The following is a 22,700-nucleotide window of genomic DNA, read 5'->3' on the forward strand; positions in this document are numbered from 1 at the left end:
TACCGAAAAGACGGCGATATCGTTCCAAGAAAATATCTGCAGCGATAGGCGAGGCGTATCTGAGAAACATTTCAAACAGGTTGCGACAGATACTTGTTGCCCATCATTCAAGCGATATGGACGAAAAGCTGAACATACTTTTTGTACAAATGATTGAAAAGTACCCTTGTATTTATAATTATAAATTACCCGAATATGCGAAACGAAATGAGTCTGAAAAAGCATGGAATTTGGTTGCGAAAGAAGCACAATTACCAGGTATGAAAAAACAAAATACACAGATTTTATTATTTTGATATAATTATTTTAATACTAAATATTATTTATGCAACAATTCCATTGTTGCTGCTTCAGGAGTTATAAAATAATTTTGTAAATAATTTCGTAGTGTTATAGCGGAGCATGCTTCATTTATTTGAACACATTCTTGTGGAAAATGAGTACTCAAAGAGCTTTCTATATTTTCCCTATCCTGTTCCAAAGTCGGTAGAACAAATCGACCCTCTTTACTGCGAATAAAATTGTGAAGAACACATGCACTTTTTATTATGCTATCAACGGTTTTTTCATTACATGCAATGGGCGTTTCGAAAATCCGAAATTTGCTCACTAACATACCAAATGCGCATTCGACACTTCTACGACCGCGAGACAATCTATAATTAAATACGCGTTTCTCTCCATTTTCATCCATTTTCTCTCATTCGGTACCGACAGAAAACGCGGTTGTAAATATACGGCAATAAAAATAGCTGCGGTTGTTTCTGCAATGATGTTACTAATCGTACTGATTCCTTGAATAAACATAAACGACAGCGTTGAAAAACAGCTCCCTGTCGCCAAATATCTAAAAATATGTCTTTATTAGTAGGATTTATTTCTTGAATATAAAGCAATATAATTTTTTAGTTGTAGAATGCAAGGAAAAGTGGAAGAACTTACGAACAGCATTAACGAGAGCGAAAAAGAGACTTCCATCCGGATCAGTGGCTAGTAATAAAAAAATATTATTTAGAGGATGCGATGGCATTTCTCTTGCCCTTTATAAAATTAAGGAAACAATCTTGTAATTTACCTTCACCAACTCCGAATGATGAACCTAATGATGAGTCTATGTTGGAATCAGAAATGTCAAACTCTTAAAGTCAAGTCAAGAAAATTGCTCAGAAAAATTTAAAAAAAAATTTCCCAAAATTACACTCAAAAAAGTGATATTACTGAAAAGCAAACTCAAAACAATGCTTTACCTATTCGACACAAGCAGTTCAGTAAAACTCAAAACAAAAGGATTTGTTCCAGGCCTTCAACATCTACGTTAGCAAAAGAAGCTGACTCATGTTTCATAGATTTTGTAATTTTGTAAAAAAGCAAACATCCCCCCTACTATGCCAAATGCAGATTTGGAATTTTTACAAAGTCTCCTGCCAGATGTAACTAAAATGGATTGCAAGCGGAAACGAAGATTTAAAATAGGCGTCCTTCAACTAATTGACACTCTCTTACAAGAGAAGGAGACAGAGGAGTTGACTCCCTCAGCAGTGCCATTTGGAGCTCCTTCGCCTGCATTGAGCTCTGCACCTTCAGTATACGACAGCTCTACCAGATCTATATTACCGTCGGCTGCAGAATAATTTGCAACGTGGAACATACCATAGTATTTTTATCTTATAATTAAATTTTTTGTGTTCTTAAGGTTAACAAATAAAATCTTTAAAATTCAACTGTGATCTATATCATGATAAAACAGGTGTTCAACATACCTTAATGTAATCAAAAGACGTTCTTCAGGGGACACAGCTAATCGGTAATTTCTGTCTTTTTTAAGAATCAATGGGGAATCAAGTTTAACTAATATTAAAAAGTTTTCTTGGTTCATTCTATAAAAACTTTTAAACTTCTCTGAGTCTGAATTCATTTCTGTGGCAACTACAGTTGCAGAATGACATACATGTGCTACGTGAAAAGGTCGTACCCAAAAACGTCTTTTTTTGTTTTTTTGTCTCTGCCTGCGTCGACATAGCATATAAAATGCAATCAAAACGTTATTTATGGTTGCCATTTTTAACTGGTTGTTTTCGTGTTTGTATCGTTGCGGTCTGAAAATAGAAGTGATACGATATCGCTTTTGCGTATCGCATATCGCCTATCGCTTGTTGCTTATCTTTTTGGTGTGAAATCTGCCTAAGGCATTAAGATAGCATTTTGTACTTGGCGTTTATTTTTTAATTATTTAACTAGTGGCCTAATACGCAATAAAATATAAACATTGCGACTCTACGACTCATGTTGATATTAAATAAATTGCAATAATCCATTTGAAATCTTATAAATAACCTTAAAACCGCAAAAGGTGAGTAAGTATAAAAGTAAACATACGATCTTTAATTTGCATATCTTCATCGGTAAACATGTTCGTTTTCATATTCCAAATGAGCTGATGAGCGACGATCTGAGATTTCTTAGATATCCATTTAATAAACTCGGTTACGTAACCCATCTGAAAAATAATTATTTCACTTTGAAGTAGCATAGTCATTTATGTTAGGTATGTAGATACATGTAAGAAATGCCTACTTGTATAATATATTAACTTACCTTATCATGACGTAAGCTCTGAACTAGTTGAGGAATATAAAATAAGACAGCATCAGCTTCATATGAACTTAACACTTTAACGGCATACTGAGCGGAAATCGGGTGTGATGGAAATTGTCTGCTGAGGTAAGCTAACGCCTGTAATAAATAAGTTAATATTATTCAAGCATAATCAGGAAGTTAATACTACTACATACTACCTAGGTAATGCGCATACAAAACAATCATATAGATAGTCACTAAACGTAGTTTAATATTCGCCAAATTATATTTGACTGATCTATATTCTTTTTACTTAATAAGGATGAAGATATGGTTTTGCTAGAAGGCAGCGAATTGATTGCATGAGTTGTTGAATAGCTACATCTTTTAAAGAATTCATTGTTGTCTTAGTATGTCTAGTAATTAAAAATAATTTTAAAGCTATGAAGATAACCTAAAACTTGAGGGATATTTGTTAAGAAAAGGTTGAGAAACTGTGTTTTCATGTCAGTGACGTATTCGAGGAGTTTTCAAGAGAATTAAATGACATTCAATATTCATTCAGGGGATAGTTTTGAGAGAAACAACAGGTACAAACAACACAAAGAAGCACGAAAACTTGTATTATCCAGTTATAGAGGTTTATGTTTTTTTTTTGGGTAGTATTTAATCGAACATCAGTTTTTATACTTTTTAGCACGTTTAAAAACTGGATGGAGCAACAAAAATACTTATTGAGCATCTAATAAAGTTAATATTGTCAACTATTTTATACTAATCTGGATAGCTATTTAAATAATAAAGCTTCTAAAAACTGTTTGAACTTTATACCTATATACTTTTTACCTTTATAACTATATACTTTATAATATGACAAAAGCTAGTGAACATAAAATAAAACAAAAATAACAAAAAATGCCATTTTTAAAACAGTATTTGAACCACAAAACAAAAAAGAGTGAACATTAAACAAATTATTAATAAGACTTCAATAAATTAAAAACATCACTGAATTACCAAAGCAGGTTTGGATTTTGATGGACGTCCACGCTTTCTTTTTGGTCCAATATGGATATTTTTTGCCTCTACACGCGGAACTGTATATTTTAATCTAATTGCTAGGCCCAGAAGATGTTTGCACATATACATCTTAAAAAACTGTGGACAATTGCAGCTACCATTCATCCAATCATCTTTTTCTTTGGGAATTGTTACTCTCCAAGTGGAAAAAAAAATCTTTGAATTCATCAAAAGTTTCCCAAGGTTTTTCAGCCTGAACATCCAATACTTGACCTCCTGGTACTATATAGACATTGTTCTTCTTGTCAGCATCTAACACCTTTATTTTTTTGTCTAATTTTGCCCATTGATATGCTTTTGTCCAATCAGGAAGTTTAATAAGCGGAGTAATTGAAAAGGACTCCTCTGTAGTTTTGCAGGACCATTCGTTAATCATCTCCGATGCGATAACCAGAAAACGAGACAAAGGAAATCTTTCGCGAAATTCAGATATCGACGAACGGACTTTTAAAAAACATTTATTGATACAAAAGGGCCTTAAAAACTAGGTGAACAGAAATATGAACAGCAACGGTATTAGCCGAGGCTTTGACATAATATTAATGCTAATGATATATTACAAGCAATTTCTTGAATATAAAAATAGTCCTAAGGTAAGCATTTTATAATGTAATATAAACGATTAATTGTGGTTTGAGGATGTCTCCTCCACACTCAGTTCTGTCAACGTCCCTCAATGGCCTTTTTTCTTCCTTGTTTTTGCCAATGGTAGATGATCAATGCTAAGCAGCATAAAAGGATGATTGATATTGTCGTAAGAACATAATTGTGCATTGGCACATGTTGTGCTAGGTCATGGAAATGTATTGGTTTGATGATATCTTCTTGGATTTTCTTAGGATCTTGAAGATGTCTAATTTCTAGATTAATTGAATTATTGGTGTTTGGGACTTTTATAATTTTTGGAATTATGACTGAAATATTGTTGATGGCTAATGAGTATTTGTATTGATTAATTATTACGTCACATTGACTTTGAATAAGGTTGCAGTCTTGGAGTATAATCTTCTGAAACTGGAAGCAATCTTCATAAATTGTTTCAGGGCTTTTTGTACAAAATAGGAGTGCATTCCTATAAGTTAAGGTATGTACCTTAAAATTGTTTAGAACAGTGGCATACTGACAATTTTTGGGTAAAATACATCCATTGGCAATTGGTCCAGAGCAGATCTATTGTGAGTTGACTTCTTCGCATTGGCTATACCATAGTTCGTTGCAATAGTATTTACTAGGACTTATAATTAATTTTGATTCATTATTTGGCACAGGATAAACTAATTCTAAATTACATACATTTTGTTGAAATATGGGTATCTTAATTGCTAGAATTGCCATTTCATTTAAAATTAAAAGGTCGGTTTTACAGATTAAGGTTAATTCCGATAAATGCTTAATTGGCCATAGTGCATTTTTAGGATAGTGAACTTTCAAGTATTGCCATATTTCATTGATTTGTTTTAATGTTAAAATTTCGAGATCTAAAGTTTCTAGGTGTCCAAAAGATAAAATACGTAATATTTTTTCTAAATCCCTATCTGAACACATAGATCATATACGTCAGATATTTAAAAAAGTAAGGAAAGTTAATCTCAAAATACAGCCTGATAAGTCAGAATTCCTGAGTAAAGAGGTAGCTTTCCTAGGACACATCATAACTTCCGAGGGAATAAAACCCGATCCTTTAAAAATTAAAGTAATCCAACGCTACCCGATACCAAGAAATCAGAAAGAAATTAAAGCCTTTTTAGGGCTTGTAGGCTACTATCGCCGATTTATCAAAAATTTTGCCAAAATTACCTTTCCTCTAACGAGATGTCTACGGAAAAATACGCAAATTGATATAGAAAATTTAGAGTATAAACATGCCTTTTCAAAATGCAAAGAACTCATATCCAATTCCCCTATCTTGCAATACCCTGATTTCACAAAACCCTTTAAACTCACCACCGACGCCTCCAAAATAGCCATAGGCAGTGTGCTATCGCAAAATGACCACCCAATTGCTGTTCTTTTCAAGAACCCTAAATTCGGCAGAAAAAAACTACTCAACTATAGAGAAAGAACTTCTCGCAATAGTGGACTCGACTAAACATTTTCGTCCATACTTAGATGGTCAAAAATTCCTAATTGAAACTGACCATAATCCCCTAGTTTGGCTTTCAAAAATCAGAGAACCCAACTCCCGATTAATTCGTTGGAAAATAAAACTAGAGGAATACAATTTCGAAATTCACTATAAAAAAGGAAAAGAGAATCTAGTAGCAGATTAATACTCTTGAAACAAATGATGCCGATTCACAGTCTAATGTCCCAAATGTTGACAATACAGTTGCCAACTTATCCGACTTTGTCTTTAATGAAAGATACAAAGAAGACGCTCCAGCCCAAAACATCTCAAACCCTGATAATCCTGTTCGCAGCGCCAGTTAAATTCAGATATCGACGAACGGACTTTCAAAAAAACATTTATTGATACAAAAGGGCCTTAAAACTAAGTGAACAGAAATATGAACAGCAACGGTATTAGCCGAGGCTTTGACACAATATTAATGCTAACGATATATTATAAGCAATTTCTTAAATATAAAAATAGTCCTAAGCTAAGCATTTTATAATGTAATATAAACAATTAATTGTGGTTTGAGGATATGTCTCGCGTAATGCATTGCTATCTTTTTTGGTTCTATTAAACGATTCCAGTGCGTTGTTTGTGGCTACTGATCCTGAGGCAGCACCTAGGTACCAATTGCGATTTTGAGTTAACCACTCTTCTTTGAAGTATTTAATAAAATTAGTTTGGGTTTTTCATTTCCTCATAAAAAGCTATGGTGCGCTAGTAAAATGTTCAGGAGAAGTAACGGACTGTAAAGCATCAATGTCTTGTAATATATTCTTTCGCTTTCGGGCGTTTTTGTCTGAGCCAGTTTGTTCAACCCTGGTTTGCATTTTTGTTTTTGCATGTGCCCAACACATTCTCACAATGGGTTCAGGACCAAAGACTTCTGTAAAAGCATTTTGGATGCTCTTTGCGGCATCACAAACTAATACCGACGGTTGTAGAGAATGTCCGTATACAAACAAAACCTGTTCTTTTAAATTATTAAATAACATGGTAAAATCTTTCTGACGCTCGTTTGTCGAAACTCCTAGACATATCGGATGAAATTTTCTATGTTTATCTGTAGTTCCTACAACTAATACCGGGAACCCTTGACAAATCAACTTGTATGTCGCATCAGCATGGATAATATTTGCATGACGTTCTGCTAACCCCAGTAAATGTTTTGTAGACAATGCAAAGCGAAAGGACATTGGTTCATTCTCGAATATATAATAACAAAGTACAAACACTTGGTATATGTCCTCGGGAACTACTGTATGATTTAATATCCATCGCTTCAGTTCTCCTAGACTTATAGTTGAGGAACCGTATTTAACACGTCTACGACTTGATAGATAATTGTTCAATTGTTTCATTGATGGTAATTTTACTCTCTCCATCTCACTAAGACTTTTTAAAATAGCTTTAGGCTTCAAATGTAAATCAAATAGTTTGTTTATTTCTGTCTTAACTTCCTGACTTAATCCGTAATCAGAATGAATTTCAATCGACTCGTGGTTATGGGCAGCCTCTACACGATAGAGCAAAACAGCATTTGATGTAGCTTCAAACAGTAAATAAGTTTGTGCCGCACACTGAGGGGCACGACGTTTTACTTTGTTACAGCGATAAAACCTTTTCTTTCCTTCTTCAGTCATATGTGTTATTAAAATAGACCAAGTATTTTCTGCATGAACCACTTCCTCCGCTTCCTTTAACACCTGCAAATTTTCTTACAAAGAGCCACTGCTTACTCTCGCCACGCTTTTTTTTTTGTTTCTAATTCTTCAATCTCAGAATCACTGTCCGAACCATATGAAGGAATTTCTATTTCATTCTCCATTTGAATATTGTCATCAGAATTATTCCCGGCTAAAACAGTATCGACTTCCATGATTATTTAATGTTTAAAACGAATAAAACGGTGCGTAAAACAACTGTTTATACTACTGAAATATTATTTACACCATAACCAATAAACGTATATGGGAATCCCAAACGCAGTTAACTGTGGCTCCAGTATAAACGCACGTTGCCGGATTTTTTTGTAATTCATTAACGAAAGCTGTTGCCGAATGCAAAATAAAAACTTTTAAGAAGAAAAATTGATGATTATATAATATTTTAGTTGAAATGAATTTGAAAATTAGAAGCTCATTTAGATTTTTTGTAAGCTTTGTGTATTTTTTGGTGCCTGCTTTTGTTGGCAGATTAAAAATATAATGATGCCTTAAGTTTGTTCACCGATAAATTTATTTGATATACAGAAATATAAAAGTTGCCATGTTAGTTAAAATAGTTACCGCATTTTGTTGTACATCCATAATATTTGAAGCTCATTTAAAAATTTCCCTTTTTTTTTTAAATTATTAACGATATTAACGTATTTCGATGTAGAAATTTGACCACAGCTGTCTTACTTTGTTAATTTCTTTGCTTTGAATCATCAACATTATTTGGTCTATTCACAAAAACTTATCGCCATATGAAAAAATCTAATGGGATTATATCTGGTGACCTTAGTGGACACTCAATCGGTCCACTTCCTCCAATCCATCTGTTAGCAAAAGTTGCCTCAAGAACTGTTAGAAAATACTAAGGGCTACTTACTTTCTTAAAAAATCACATAAGTTAGTATCATAGTTTCTACTTAAGATACCCTGCAACCAAAATTTTCATTGCAAAGGAAGCATTGAATTAAATGGACAATAAATTGAACATTAGTTGCAATAAATCTAGAATAAATTTTTAATTTCATATGTTTTGTTAATCTATTACGTTATCAGAGATAGTAAACAGTTATGGAGAGCTATTAATAATCTAAGTCTAAAAAATGTCTCTAATCGTTCTATTCCTTTAAATCTCCGAGATCCAAACAAAATTAATGACTATTTTGCTTCAATTTATAGCCCGTTAGGTAGTTGCCCCGAAGAAGTTGCTAATTTTCAGAACAAACAGTTCAAACATGATCTAAATTTTTCATTTCGATTAGCCAAAGTTGAGGAAATTTCTAAAATAGTCTTAAGCCTAAAATCAAATGCACACGGTTGTGATTCAATATCAGCGTTAATGTTGCAACACTGTATTCCAAAGCTATCTCCACATATTACGCATATTATAAACTGTTGCCTAGAAACTGGGTATTTTCCGGGTATGTGGAAAATTTCTCTCTTAACACCTTTGGCTAAAATTAATAATCCAACTAATTTCAGCGACCTTAGACCTATTTCAATTATCCCGGTCATCGCTAAAGTTTTGGAAAAGTTTATACAGCAGCAAATTTATGACTTTCTCACCTCCAATAATATTATTCCGCATAAGCAATCTGGGTTTAGAAAACAACATAGCACGACATCTGTCTTACTAAACGTTACCCAAGAGATAATTTCTGCAATGGATAAAGGAGACTCCACAGCACTTATAATGCTTGATTTTTCCAAGGCATTTGACACCTTGGATCATCATTTGCTTTTGGCAAAATTGGCTTATTATGGCTTTGATAATGTTTCCCAAATGTTTTTTAAATCCTACTTATCCAACAGAAGGCAAATGGTGGTCTTGGAAGATCAGACTTTTTCAAATATCAAATATATAACATCTGGAGTACCTCAGGGATCTGTTTTGGGACCTCTCTTATTTCTAATGTATGTTTCGGATTTGTTTAAAGTTGTAAAACACTGCCAGATCCAGGGGTTCGCGGATGATATGCAAATTTATCATTCTTTTAAAGCTGAATCTGTATTGGAGGCATCAAATAAAATAAACGACGATCTTTCTAGAATTTCCTTCTTTTCCTCTCAAAATAATTTAAAACTCAATCCTTCAAAGTGTTGTGTTATGTGCTTTACTTCTAAGAACAAAAAAAGAATAGCATTGGACGGTTTAAAGCTTTTTGTGGGAGGTAATCAGCTAAGTATGGTTAAATGTGCAAAAAATCTTGGATTGCTTCTGGATGATGAATTGCGCTTTAAGTTACACGTTTCTAATGTTATTAAAAAGTCATACTATTCTTTAAAGCCATTGTATGCAAACAGAAATATAATTAATTTTAAGGTAAGAAAAAAACTGTGTGAGTCTCTAGTATTACCTATTATGAATTACTGCAATATTGTTTATTATCCATGTTTAGACAAAATCACTGCGTACCGATTGCAAAAGCTGCAAAATCAATGCTGCAGATTTATTTATGGACTGAGAAAGTATGATAGAGTCTCTGCAAGGCTATGTGAACTTAGTTGGCTGCGCGTGGAAAATCTATTCTCTTTGCAATTGGCGGTTTTTGTGCATAGACTGCTAGCGTCGTCTACTCCTCCCTACCTCCGCAAAAAACTTACTTTTCGGAAAAATTTACATGATGCAAATCTGAGATTTATAAACAAGTTGTCAATTCCCAGATATCGAACAGCCTTCTTTCGTCGTAGTTTTCTGTATAATGCTGTGGCAATTTACAATGACCTTGTTCCGAATCCTATAAAAGAAATGTCAGTAGCGGGTTTCAAGAAAAAACTAAAGCTGCATTTTTTAACAAAACAGAATAGCTAAATTGTCAGTAGGTATTTCTTATTTTATAATTTTTTGATTTTTATGGACCAATGGGTGTATATCTGTTTATTTTTATATTAATATTAGTGTTACTATTACAAATGTTAATTTTTTTTCTTTCAGTTGTGCTATCTAAAATAATTTTGCTTACTTTTTTAAATAGGTTAAGTAGATTAGCCTTTGGCTAGACTTCGCCTATGTACACTATTGAAAAGTACAAATAAAGCCATTATTTATTTATTATTTATTTATTTATATTTGACGAACCATTGATTGTAGGCATATGGTTTGCTATACAAGTAGGATTCGGAACATAGAGTTACGATATCATAATATAAAGGGTATTCTATTTAAACAAATAATTGTTGACGCTATGGTTTGTAATTGAGGCACCTTGTTTTAAAAAAAATATTGTGTCCAAAAAATAAAAGAAAAAAAAATACCTGAATTTTAAATAAATTTGTTCCTTTTATCGTGAATGTGAATCGTGAATTTATTTTATTAATTTCCATTAGCGTTTAAGTTTTTAAGGTTTGCTGACGATCTCAAATTATTTCAAAATATTTTTAATAATCTTGGTAATGGTTTCCTATAACAAAGCTTAAAATAATCCTAATGGTGTGGACTAAATTTATTATATTTGAGTATTAATAAATTTTATCTGTTTGATATGATTTTCTACAGTTAGATCACGTTGTCCGGCAACTTGTTAAATAGAAAAAAAAAAATAATTATTAATTATTATAATTAATAACAATTTATATCCTTTATCCAATACTTTACTACTTTATCTTATTTACCTGCATTAAATGAAATGTAAATGGACGGATGGGTAATAACAGGAAGGAAAAAGGGAGAGTAAAGATATGGGAAATGAGGGTTAGAAAATGGGTACAAGGGAACCAATGAAAGGAGGGAGACTTACTATAGACTATAGAGATAGCTCAGGGGATCTTCTCAAAGGGAAGCCGACTAGCACTAACCACTTTGGTAGAGTGGCGTGAATTCCACAAGAGTTCAATAAAATATAAGGGCCACCTGTTTTATCCTAGATGGATAAGAAAATCCCGATGACCAAGAAAACAGGAAATTACTAAAAGCACTATACTTATAAACCTGAAAGAAAATCTCACAAGGAAGAACAGACAGGGAGATTTATAAATACAATTAATTATATTGACCCTTAATATTATGTACAAGTGTTATGGTGTAATTAATAAATCAACAATAAAATAAATATTAACCCTTTACTTTGACTATTAAATTATATGCTATTGAATTACAGCTTCAGTGTGAAAGCACCTTAAAACTCATGGACTCACACCAAAAGTCCCTTGTCTAACTTAGAAAGTTAGGTTATCTTGCTAAAATCAAAATAAACATAAAAGAAAAGGTTTAGAATGGCAATTGCCTTGCAGCAAAGCCATCAACTAAACAACAAAAGCATTAGTTAGGTTCGTATTCAGTATAATATACTACAGTAAAGCTAATAAATGTTGATAGGACTTTGGTCTAGAGTTTATAAAAGACAAATCAAACCATAACAACCAGCGGTTTATGGTTAAATAAATATGGTACAATTTATACTATACCTCGCATATACGTATATACTCAGTTCCCAACGAAGATTATAGCAACAAGGTGCATCAAAAATTAAAGTAAACTAGTAAATATATGTGCGATAAATTACTCAAATAGTACGGCAAAAGTAATGTGTGCCTTTGTTAAACACTTCTAAATGGTTATATTATATATTTGTGATACCTATGGTCCTTGTTCTCGCCTTGTTGATGATTAGACGGCCATGGGGCTCATTTGGTGTGTCTCAGGAAGGACTTCTGTGGTAGTTGGACAAAGTGATTCAGCCAGTACCACATACTACTCTGTGATGGATTTCAGGATATCCAGAAGAAGCTCAAGTGTGTTCGATGGGGCTCAGACCATCAAATTCCATCAAATCCTTCACAATATCAGTGATGAATTGAACAAATAGATGAGGAAGTCCAAGTGGTAGCGATAAGGGGACAAATAGGAAAAGAAGAAGAAAGAGAACAAAAAGAGAAAAAGAAGAGAAAAGGCCTGAAAACAAAACTACATGTGAGAAACTGAACTGAGGAATTTCCAAGGTGAGCAAAATAATTTTTTTATTAAAATTTCGCTTTAAAAAGTTGGAATGTGATGTCTTTATAAACTTTAAATTAAAATAAAAATAAATGCGAATATTTAATGGGTTATAAGAAAAATTATAAGAATAAGTTGACCATGTGCCATGTGCAACTTACCTAGGTTGGAATGTGGCCTTTCTTTGGACTTTTTATGACAAAATAACACAGGAAACCTTAAAAACTCTCTAGTCTGTTTCTTTAAAACTGCCCTCGGCAAAACTTTAATTTAACTCACAAAAAAAAATCAGACCTAGATAAGGTATTTCCTTTGTAAATCCGCTCAAAGCGAAACCAGCTGAAGTCTTCAACTCTCAGATCAAAAATGACCCATTAACCCAAACCTGTCGAAATGGATCCCCTCCAGATTTTACCATGTTTAAGTCATCTGTCAACCTTGGAATCTTACTGAAAATATAGACAATTCCTGTATGAAATAAGTAGTACTGTAAGTATGTACCAGCCACAATAAAATTTAAAGAGGTCTTGAGAGGAAAATCAATATTTGGGTTTGACAGCTACTTTGTTTAGTATTTTATTGAAATGAAGATTCACTACACTTTTCCTACAATAAATTATGTGAAGAGAAAGAGCAGCAAATTCTGCTCAACTAACTATTGCAGACATCACACATAATAAAGTCTCATTCTAATTTTCAGATCGACATTGGCCAAGGCAACCGAAAGAAATCAGACACCTGTACAACCTCACAATGCAAGATCAAGGTACCAACAATATCAACCTAGTCAAGATTATGCTTTAATATGAACTTGATTTCTAATAAGTAGTTACTGCTATAAAACAAAATATATATCTATCCATTAATGTCTACATTCTGTTCTGATATGTTTATACATATATTTGCCATTTAAATACATTTGCAATAAATTGGTTATTTCCTAAACTGATCAAAAGTTTTATAATTATTGAAACCTATACAATTATGGCTGATTTTTCTATAGAGATTACCCTTTCTTATAAGCCCAAACCCTGTTTGTTTTCGACTTTTATAACTACTAATCTAAGACTTTGATAAATTAAAAAAAGCTTTATTAAATTATATTAAAATATTTCAAATTTGAATACATTGAGTTAAAGTGTTATGCTTACAAAAAAAACTGTAACAAACTATTAGTATTCAATAGCAAAAAAAAATAAGGTAGGTAAGCAGGGATAATTGGCAATGAAAGGGATGATAGATTTTAAATTTACGAACTGCAGTGGGTTATTTATATATTAAAAGCCAGTGAAAGCAGTTTATATTGGACGGCATTCAAATAACGATTTTTGAGAAAAATAAGAATATTATTCATTTATAAAATCTGTTTTATTTTAAAGTTATTGGATGTGAAAGGTAAGTATGTTGTTCAGATATTTTTTTTTCTAATTAACTTGATGGTTCTGCAGCGAATCATACGGCAGAATAATCTATTTTTCATTCGGTTTTATGGAAGAAATTATGGTAGACGCTCCTTTATGAGTTTTTAAATAGCGAAGAGAGGTTGGATGTTTTGAGTAATTTCGCAAATCTGGATTGAACTGGGATACTTACCGTCAATAATCAATGTAAACTCTCAATGTACAAGACGAATCTTGGCTCTAGATTACTTTTTTTTTATTAATGGTATTGGTCATCTTTTTAAAATGAATTACTTATCGTATCTGTAATACTAGTAAATAATGTCAAGTAAACTTAATTAATTTTTTTCATGCCTTAAGATTGCCAATTGTGTTCGTTACTTATTACTATTTTAATTAGTTAAGAAAAAACTGGTTTAACCCGTAAAATGAATAAATAAACTAAAAATACCTGTATAGGAGAAACTCGAGCCCACGTAAGCATATGAGTTAATTTAGGACTATCAGCCAAAAACGCCTCGGTAGTAGCCAAGTACTGTAACGCCTCAGGCACGTGGGTTACCCTGGTGGGATTCGCGTGTACTTGCGCCTTTATTTCCCCAATAATTGCCTCATTAGTTTTAAAACGTGCTGGCAAATGGACGGCCAAAACCGGCGAAATGTCCCAGGCGAGGCGCGTGTACTCGCGCCACTGTTTTTCTGTTATTGTTTTTGCGCGCCACGATGCGATGTTTTCTTCGCCGGGAACAATCAATTCTGGTCTTAAAACAAACAAAAATCATCCATATAGAACTATTGAATAATAATACTAATAATATTTAATAATTTATGTATTTTATTTATTTATTTATTTTTTTACGGGATCAACCCCATTACAACAGTAAATTAAATAGAAGATCAATTGAATCTAACCATACTTAACAGTAAAATACTAACTATTAAGCAGTAATAAAGCCTACTTATAAATGTAAAATATCGAAAATAGTTTTATAACTTAAATCAATATAACAGAATTTTAAAAATACTAAAAACATATCCTACTAAAGTATAATATTCAGTATTGCACTAAAAAAAAAAAAAATTAAATAATTTCTCTTATTTGACTCTTAAATCTAGATAAGGAAATGCCCAAAATTTCAACCTCCCTAGTATTGACAATTCTTAGAGTTCTTTCAATAGGAGCATGTAATGCGTAATTGGCGCTATGAAATGGTAATGAAAAGATACGATACTGCCTTAAATTGGAATGGAATATTAAATTGTATTGTCATCAGAAGTTCTGGACAAATTATCTGACCATTCAATAATTTATACAAGAAAATTAAATCTGCATATATCCGTCTTTGTCTCAATGTCTTCATATCAAGCATTTCTAAAACAATATCATAAACATGATCATCCGGAATTCTTATTCGAAGTTTATAGAGACAAAACCTAATAAATTTGTTCTGAACTCTTTCCAAGGACAAGCAATTATTCATGTAAAAGGGCGACCATATCACTGAGCCATATTCCAGCAATGAAACAACCAATGACATGTATAACCTCTTACAGGTCTCTATAGAAAATTCTTTACAGTTCCTTAGTACAAAACCCAGATTCTTAGAGGATTTGAGAACAATATTGTTTATGTGTGCATTAAAGTTTAAATGAACATCAAACGAGATACCAAGATCTTTAACTATGCTGCAATATTGAAGTGTACTTCCTTGAATGTTATATGAAGTGACAACCTTTTTAGTTCAATCTATCAATCACTCATTCAATCTATCCAAATCACTTTGCAACAAAATCTGATCAAGTATTGATAAAATCTCTTTAAAAAACTTCAAATCATCAGCAAATAAAAGGAAGTCACTATTCTCAAAACAGGCACCAATATCATTCACAAAAATATTAAAGAGCAAAGGTGAACAGTGCCCACCTTGTGGAACACCTGAACTGACATTAATATAGCTTGATCTTGCATTACCTATTCGTGCCTGCTGGGTCCTCCCTGACAGGGAATTTACAAACCAATTCACCATAAGATTAGAAACTCCAAAAATATCCAACTTTTTTGCCAAAATACCATGGTCAACTCTGTCGAACGCCTTGGAGAAGTCGGTGTAGATTACATCCATCTGACATCCCCTCTCCAAGGCATTCAACAGATTCTGCTGAAACACTAACAAATTAGTCACAGTAGACTTTCCAGAAATAAATCCATGTTGTTCGCTAAGTAACAACTCTTTACAATAAAAATAAAATTGATCATAGATAAGACTGTCCAGGAGCTTCGGAATGGCTGATTGTATACAAACACTTCTGTAATTCTCGATTTTGCTATTGTCTATTTGCTATGTTTCTACAAAATTGGAAAAATTGCAGAATCTAAAGATCTTTTAAAAATTATAAAAAGAGGGTATGAAATAGTACATACACACTTTATTAGAAAATAATTCGGAATGCCATCGGGTCCTGAACTAACTTTGGGTGGCAACTTGGTAATTTTATCAAAAATCAACCAACGGAAAGGGTGGGATTAGAAATGGTCATATCTAACTCTGCTTGCTGATTGATAAAAGCACCATTATTGTTTATATTATTAATAGGACTATAGACTGTTGAAAAAAACTAAGCAAAACCTTCAGCTATCTGTTCACAGCCAACGAACTCATTATCATTATAATAGATTAAATTAGGAAGTTTATTAATTGATCTTTTATTGTTTATGTTATACCAAAAACTTTTAGGGTTAGTGTAGAGTAGTTAGTCTAGTCTTAGTAGTTGGTCTAAGTTTGAAATATAATTATCATAACAAATATCAGTCAAAGTTTTACATCTAGCCCTAATGTTTGAAAAAGTAATATAATCTGCCACATTATGACTGACCCTGTAGCATTTGTGTGCAATTTTCTTTTGCCTAACTAAATATCTTAATTCAGCTGAAAACCAACTAGGAAACTTTGAAGTTTTGTATCTCTTTAGGGGAACAAAAAGTGCTATAGCGATATCCAGTATATGATAAAAATGTGAGACTGCTATATTAATGTCTGCTGAGCTTAAAACCAAGTCCCAATTAATTCCACATAAGTAATTATTAATACCAATATAATCACCCATTTTAAAATCATAATAAAACTCTACATAGTTTAAATTCGACTGAGTTTCACAACTAAAATCAATTTCAAAATTATACCCTTTGTGATTTAATGACCCCTCAAAAAGACAATCACCTGCTTCCATTACAGCAAGAGTTTGCTTGCTTGAAAAAATTAGATCTAAATAAACAAGCCTATCATTTGGAATTGTAATATTCTGATAAAAACTCAAACAAGCATAATGCTGACCTAAAACTAGACCCGCCGAGTTTAAAGGACAAGTCACCACCACACCATTGTCGTCATTCCCCCAACTTGAATCAGGTACATTAAAATCACCAAAAATATAAAAATCACAGCTTGAATATTCTTGCCTGAGAATGTCAACAGTATGGCAGTGACTTTCATATAAGTTAATTGCAGAATTTGGGGGAATATAAACTCCCCCAATTATAAAGCTAATACTACCAATTTTTCATAATATATATAATTGTTCTACTGAATCATACACCAACGTAAGCTTCCTTGAATCAATAACATCCCTGATATATATCAAAATTCCTCCTCCGCGACTTTTGCTGCTAGAAGAAGGTGAACGATCACATCTGAACAGACTAAATGTCTTTACAGACAGTTCAGCATCGGAGTAGTCATCAGAGAGCCAACTCTCAACAAATATCAAAATATCATAGTGCGAGCATAAAACAACTTTAATTAATTCATTAATTTTAGTTCTTAGGCCACCAACATTATAGCAAAATACTTGCAATGGGGCTAATTTACGGTTTTTCTATTGTTTCTAACATTGTTTGAGGTAGAATTTACTATGTATGGCACATTATTTCTATATTTAATTATTAAATTCTCCTCTCCTTCTTCTTTTCTTCTGTTTAGCTCTGCAACCACCTTCCTGATGCATTCTCTTTGCATCACTGTTAAGTCATTCCTTAATTTGTATGCATGTAAATTTGACTTCTTATTTCCCATTATTAGAATGTCCCGTGCAATCTTACAGTCAGAGAATACCACTTTAAGTGGTCTCGACTTCTTTATTAATTACCCCCAGCAGTTCAGTTATTTTCTGCTGGTCCTCCTGTATCCTATCTTGAATTCTATCGGAGCTTGATTCTGGCAAGTTATAGATAATAATATTGTTAGCCCGAACAGTTCTATCATTGACTTCAGTTAAAAAGGTATCCATGTTAGAGTTATCTGAAGATGGATTAGACTGTTGGCTAGTTATCGATGTTTTCATTGCAATAATTTCGGATTTTAAATTCTCAAAAGAGCTCTTGAATGCAGATTTTATGCTTTTGATATCATCACATATGGCCTTCATACCCTCCATAAAGCCTTTTAAGTCCTGCACTTGTTGCTCCAACGATGCCACTCTTGCCTCTACCTCGAACAGGCTTTTGAGTTTGGGAGCACAGTCTCTGCAAATGTATGGGATAGATCGACTAACAGCTGCAATAGCGCGAACTTCGCTAGATCTAATATTGGCACATTTCTTGCATTTTACTACTTTGCACCAGTCGCAGGGAAATCCAAAGACCTCCCCAGGGGTTTTTGGTGGATCTTTAAAAGTGCAAATCTGGTCACAATTAGAGCACCTCCCAGACATTTTTCGATAAATCGGCCGCAAGAATAAACCATAAAACCTTCGGCACGTTTTTTATAGGTTAGGTAATATTTACCAATATATCCACAAACTCATACAACTAGCACTAAGGAGACAAACTATGTACTCCATACACGCAAAACATAGTTAATATTCTGGCTAATTACTCAAAAAAAATCGAATTTTAATTGGACTAAAAATAAAAACAAACTTTGAGGTTAGGTCCTCCCCTCCTCCACCTTAAGTTAATAAGTTAATAAGTTTTCCAAATTTCTCTGCGAACTATTTATTAAAATAAAATCTTTCGGCTTATATGTTGATTAGTAAAGTCTTTTAAAGCGGGTTACAGATAATTATCAATATTATTAAAATTTTCGTTTAATTGCTCAATATGCATCCCTGTAAATCCATAAAAGGACAATATCTAAGGTAAAAATCGACATTACAAAAAACACACAAGCAAGCACAAAATATTTAAAAAAAATCTCTATCCATAGAAAGATAATTATATCAACATTCTAAAAAATTGACGAGGAAAAAATATTTCAAAAAATTTCCCTCGATGTCCATAGAATTATATCGAAAATAACCATCAATATTCTGAAAAATAGAAAACAAGACATATATGTATTTTAAAATCGTACAGGGTGTCCCAAATTCGAGCCTCACCATTGGGATCTCGTAAACTAGAAAAGATACGACCCTAGAAAACTTTGTTGATTTCATTAATTCTGTTCATCCCAACATACAGTTTACCTACGAGTTAGAGAAAGAATCAAGTTTGCCATTTTTAGACCTTTTAATTACTAATCATAATAACCATTTTGAATTTCAAATATAACGTAAACCTACAGCCACAGATCTGCTAATACCCTTTACCTCTAATCATCCCTTTAGCCAAAAATTTGCCGCTTTTAATTGTTTTTTTCATAGATTGTTCAATATTCCACTAAACGATATTAATTTCAAAAAAGAATGTAATATAATTTTACAAATCGCTCGAAACAATTATATACATCCTTTAAATGTTATTAAGAAGCTATATAACAAACATTTTTTCAAAAAACTTAATAAACCATTACTCAGTAAACCCAACACCCTCGGATCTTATCGATCTATTACTTACTTTGGCAACGTCTCTTCTAGTGTCGCACAGTGTTTTAAGTCCAATGAATTTGTCACTAAACCTAATATTTGTTTCAAAACCAAAAACAACTTGGCAAAACATTTAGTAAACACTAAAGATAAAATACCGATAACATACCGATCTGGAGTTACAAGTTAACTTGTTCCCACCCATTATGTGATATCTGTTATGTCGGCCAAAGCGGAAGGAAAATTGAAGTCAGAGTCAACGAACATTTAAGACTTATCACGCGAAATAAAAATACTCTTTATTAACAATACCAATTCTCCTTTTGCGAACCACATATTAGAGTCTGGGCATAGTTTTGATCCGGGACCTAACACTGAGGTTCTGCATGTTTGTGAGAAAGGGTTACAATTGGACTTGTTGGAAGCATTTGAAATAAATAGGGCCATAAACTCCCCAGACTGCACATGCATTAATGAGCAAACCAAGTTTGACAGTTTACGCTTTTTTGATTCAATTAGCCCTAGAAAATAACTTTTACCTTTATTGTTTCTAACTCTTTCATCTTATCTTATAATATTTGTATTAGTCAAAATTTAAAATATTTTCTTTAACGCAACGCTAATATACAATAGTTCCTTACAGAACCTTCTTTTAATATGTAGAAATCTGTATCGTCCTTAGTATAAATATTATATTTTAAATCGTAGATGTCCTTATTGTACTATGTTTTTAATTTTAATTCTTTTATTTATTGTTGTTTTTTTCCCGATAACGGGTAATTTTTTGGTTTATTTGGTGAACGTATATCTTTTTGTAATGTTCTGGCAAGTTCTAAATCTATATTGTTATAGCGAATAAGCTCTTTTTTAAAATTGTCCTGAATTACCTGTATTTTATTTTATTTTAGTATCTGATGATGGCTGTTTACACAGCCGAAATGCATAACACATTTACCTAAGTAACCTACATGCATTTTTCTTGGAGATAAAGACTTCCCCTATTTGTAATCTTGAAATATAATTATAGTAATCCGCCTGCTTGGATGCATTTTCGAGTCAGTCTGAGAATTTTATTTTGATAAAGACGGTTTTGAAGAAATCCCTAAAAAAAATAATCTGAAGGGTTTAGGTCGGAGCTCCTAGCGGTCCAACGTACGGGTCCTTGGTTTCCAATCCATTTATTAGGGAACAATTGACGGGTTTCTGGGAAAAACAACATTAGTCACTTTTTATTGAATTGAGTTTGCCTGTTGCGTTCTACATGTTGCAATGCTGCTCTCTGATGTTTAAGTTTCCCGTAAAATGCACATATCTCCGTCTAAAATGCGTTTAAAGAATCGTCGGTTCCATAAGAACGACATTAGTCAACATTTGTCTCCCATAAAAACAACACTTCAATGACACGTCAATGACAAGTGTTGTTGTGTAAAAGTTTTATCAGCTAAACAAGCATTACCGAAATTTAGCTAGGCAAAATCCTGACGATTATTGTTGCATATCTTTCGATTTTATGCATAAGATACCAGTTCCCCATACTCGCACAAATGAAGTTTTTTACGCCATTCAGATGTGATACTATGTTTTTGGAATACATAATGAGGGAAATGATAATGCAACAATGTACTGCTATGACGAAACTGTTGCGAAAAAAGGACAAAATGATGTCGCTTCTCTACTTTTTCACTTTTTAAAAAGCCATGAAGTTACCACAAAAAAATCAATATTGCTCAGCGATGGGTGTGCTGGGCAAAATAAAAATTATGTTCTCATGCGTTTTTTGTACATGTTAGTTCACTGTTTGCAGATGCTCGAAAGTATTATCCACATATTTCCAGTTAGAGGACATTCTTTTTTATCAAATGATAAAGATTTGTCTCTCATTGAAAAACACAAGAAAACTGCAACCGTTGAAGTACCTTCAGAATGGGACAAGATTATAAAGGAAGCACGAGAAAAACATCCCCATATGAACTTGTTAACGTAGACTCAAACATGATATTTGATGTATCAAGCAATATTTGTCCACACTTTCTAAAAAACCTAAAACCACCGGTAAAAATTAAAACAGTGTGCTTAAGTATGACAGAAATGAACCGGGATATGTACTAGCAAGACAAAGTTATTCTGGAGAGTGGGAACGTAGTTACATACGAAATAACAAATCCTTGCCAAGAGAACTTCGTTTGTCGCAAAACTACAAGGAATCAGTAACACTAAAACAATCCAAAATTAAGCATCTACTAAATTTATCAAAGTATATTAAAAAACCTGAAAATTTAATGTTTTATAAAAGATTGTTAAATACTCATAAACAAGATAATGAAGAAAATGATACAGAAATAGACAATGACGACAACAGCAGTGGAACTAGTGACATAGAATAGAAATATTAATATACAGTTAGAATACTTTTGAAGAACATGTTTTTTTTCCTGAAATACTTTTAGAAAACTTTTGAAGAATATGTTTTTTTTTTCTAAAATACATAAGTTTCGTTTAAATAAATATATCTAAAAATAATTCTTGTTTTACAAGCTTCTTTCTAAAAAATTCATTTTGAACATTTCATTTCATTTCAAAAAAAAACATTTTGTATTTTTGTATTTTATTTTATTCACAAATCCGATTTTTTTCTTGAAATACACCTTAAAATATATAAGATGCCTTTTTACATAGCCTTAAAACTAAAAAACTGGGTTTCACAGCCGAATAAGCAACAAAATCAGTTTTTGTTAATTTGTCACATTTTTTCTTTTTTGACAAATGTTGTTTTTCCCAGAAACCCCTCAATTGATTTAATAAATTGGTGACTCATCGTCCATTATGGAATGGTGCAAAAATCCTGTTGCCACAATAGTGGACGTAATACATCCAAAGGTTCTTCCATTAAAGAATCCATTATATTGGTCCTTATTAGTTCTGCATATCTTTCGGAAGATTTCTTTCGAGAAAAAAACGGGCCGATAATTTATTGTGCTACATACCGACCCATACATTAAATGTTGTCCCTGAGGTCTTACTTCTTGATTCTGCTTTGGGTTTTCTATTGACCAATAGTGTTCGTTATAAAATTACGAGAC

The 22,700-nt window shown here is 32.5% G+C and overlaps 1 protein-coding gene across 3 annotated transcripts in view; it reads right to left on the bottom strand.

The window, feature by feature from the left end:
- LOC126743886 (phosphatidylinositol 4-kinase alpha) overlaps positions 1-22,700 on the bottom strand; it is a 104,638-nt gene that overhangs the window by 23,794 nt on the left and 58,144 nt on the right. For all 3 annotated transcript variants that reach the window (XM_050451158.1, XM_050451149.1, XM_050451140.1), the window contains 3 exons: positions 14,273-14,582; positions 2,596-2,733; positions 2,377-2,497 (listed from right to left, as the gene is read on the bottom strand). In XM_050451158.1, the coding sequence (XP_050307115.1) occupies positions 2,377-2,497; positions 2,596-2,733; positions 14,273-14,582 (569 nt within the window). The remainder of the gene's footprint in view (positions 1-2,376; positions 2,498-2,595; positions 2,734-14,272; positions 14,583-22,700) is intronic.

Source organism: Anthonomus grandis, chromosome 1, assembly GCF_022605725.1.
Source record: "Anthonomus grandis grandis chromosome 1, icAntGran1.3, whole genome shotgun sequence".
In the NCBI taxonomy this organism is placed as follows: domain Eukaryota; kingdom Metazoa; phylum Arthropoda; class Insecta; order Coleoptera; family Curculionidae; genus Anthonomus; species Anthonomus grandis.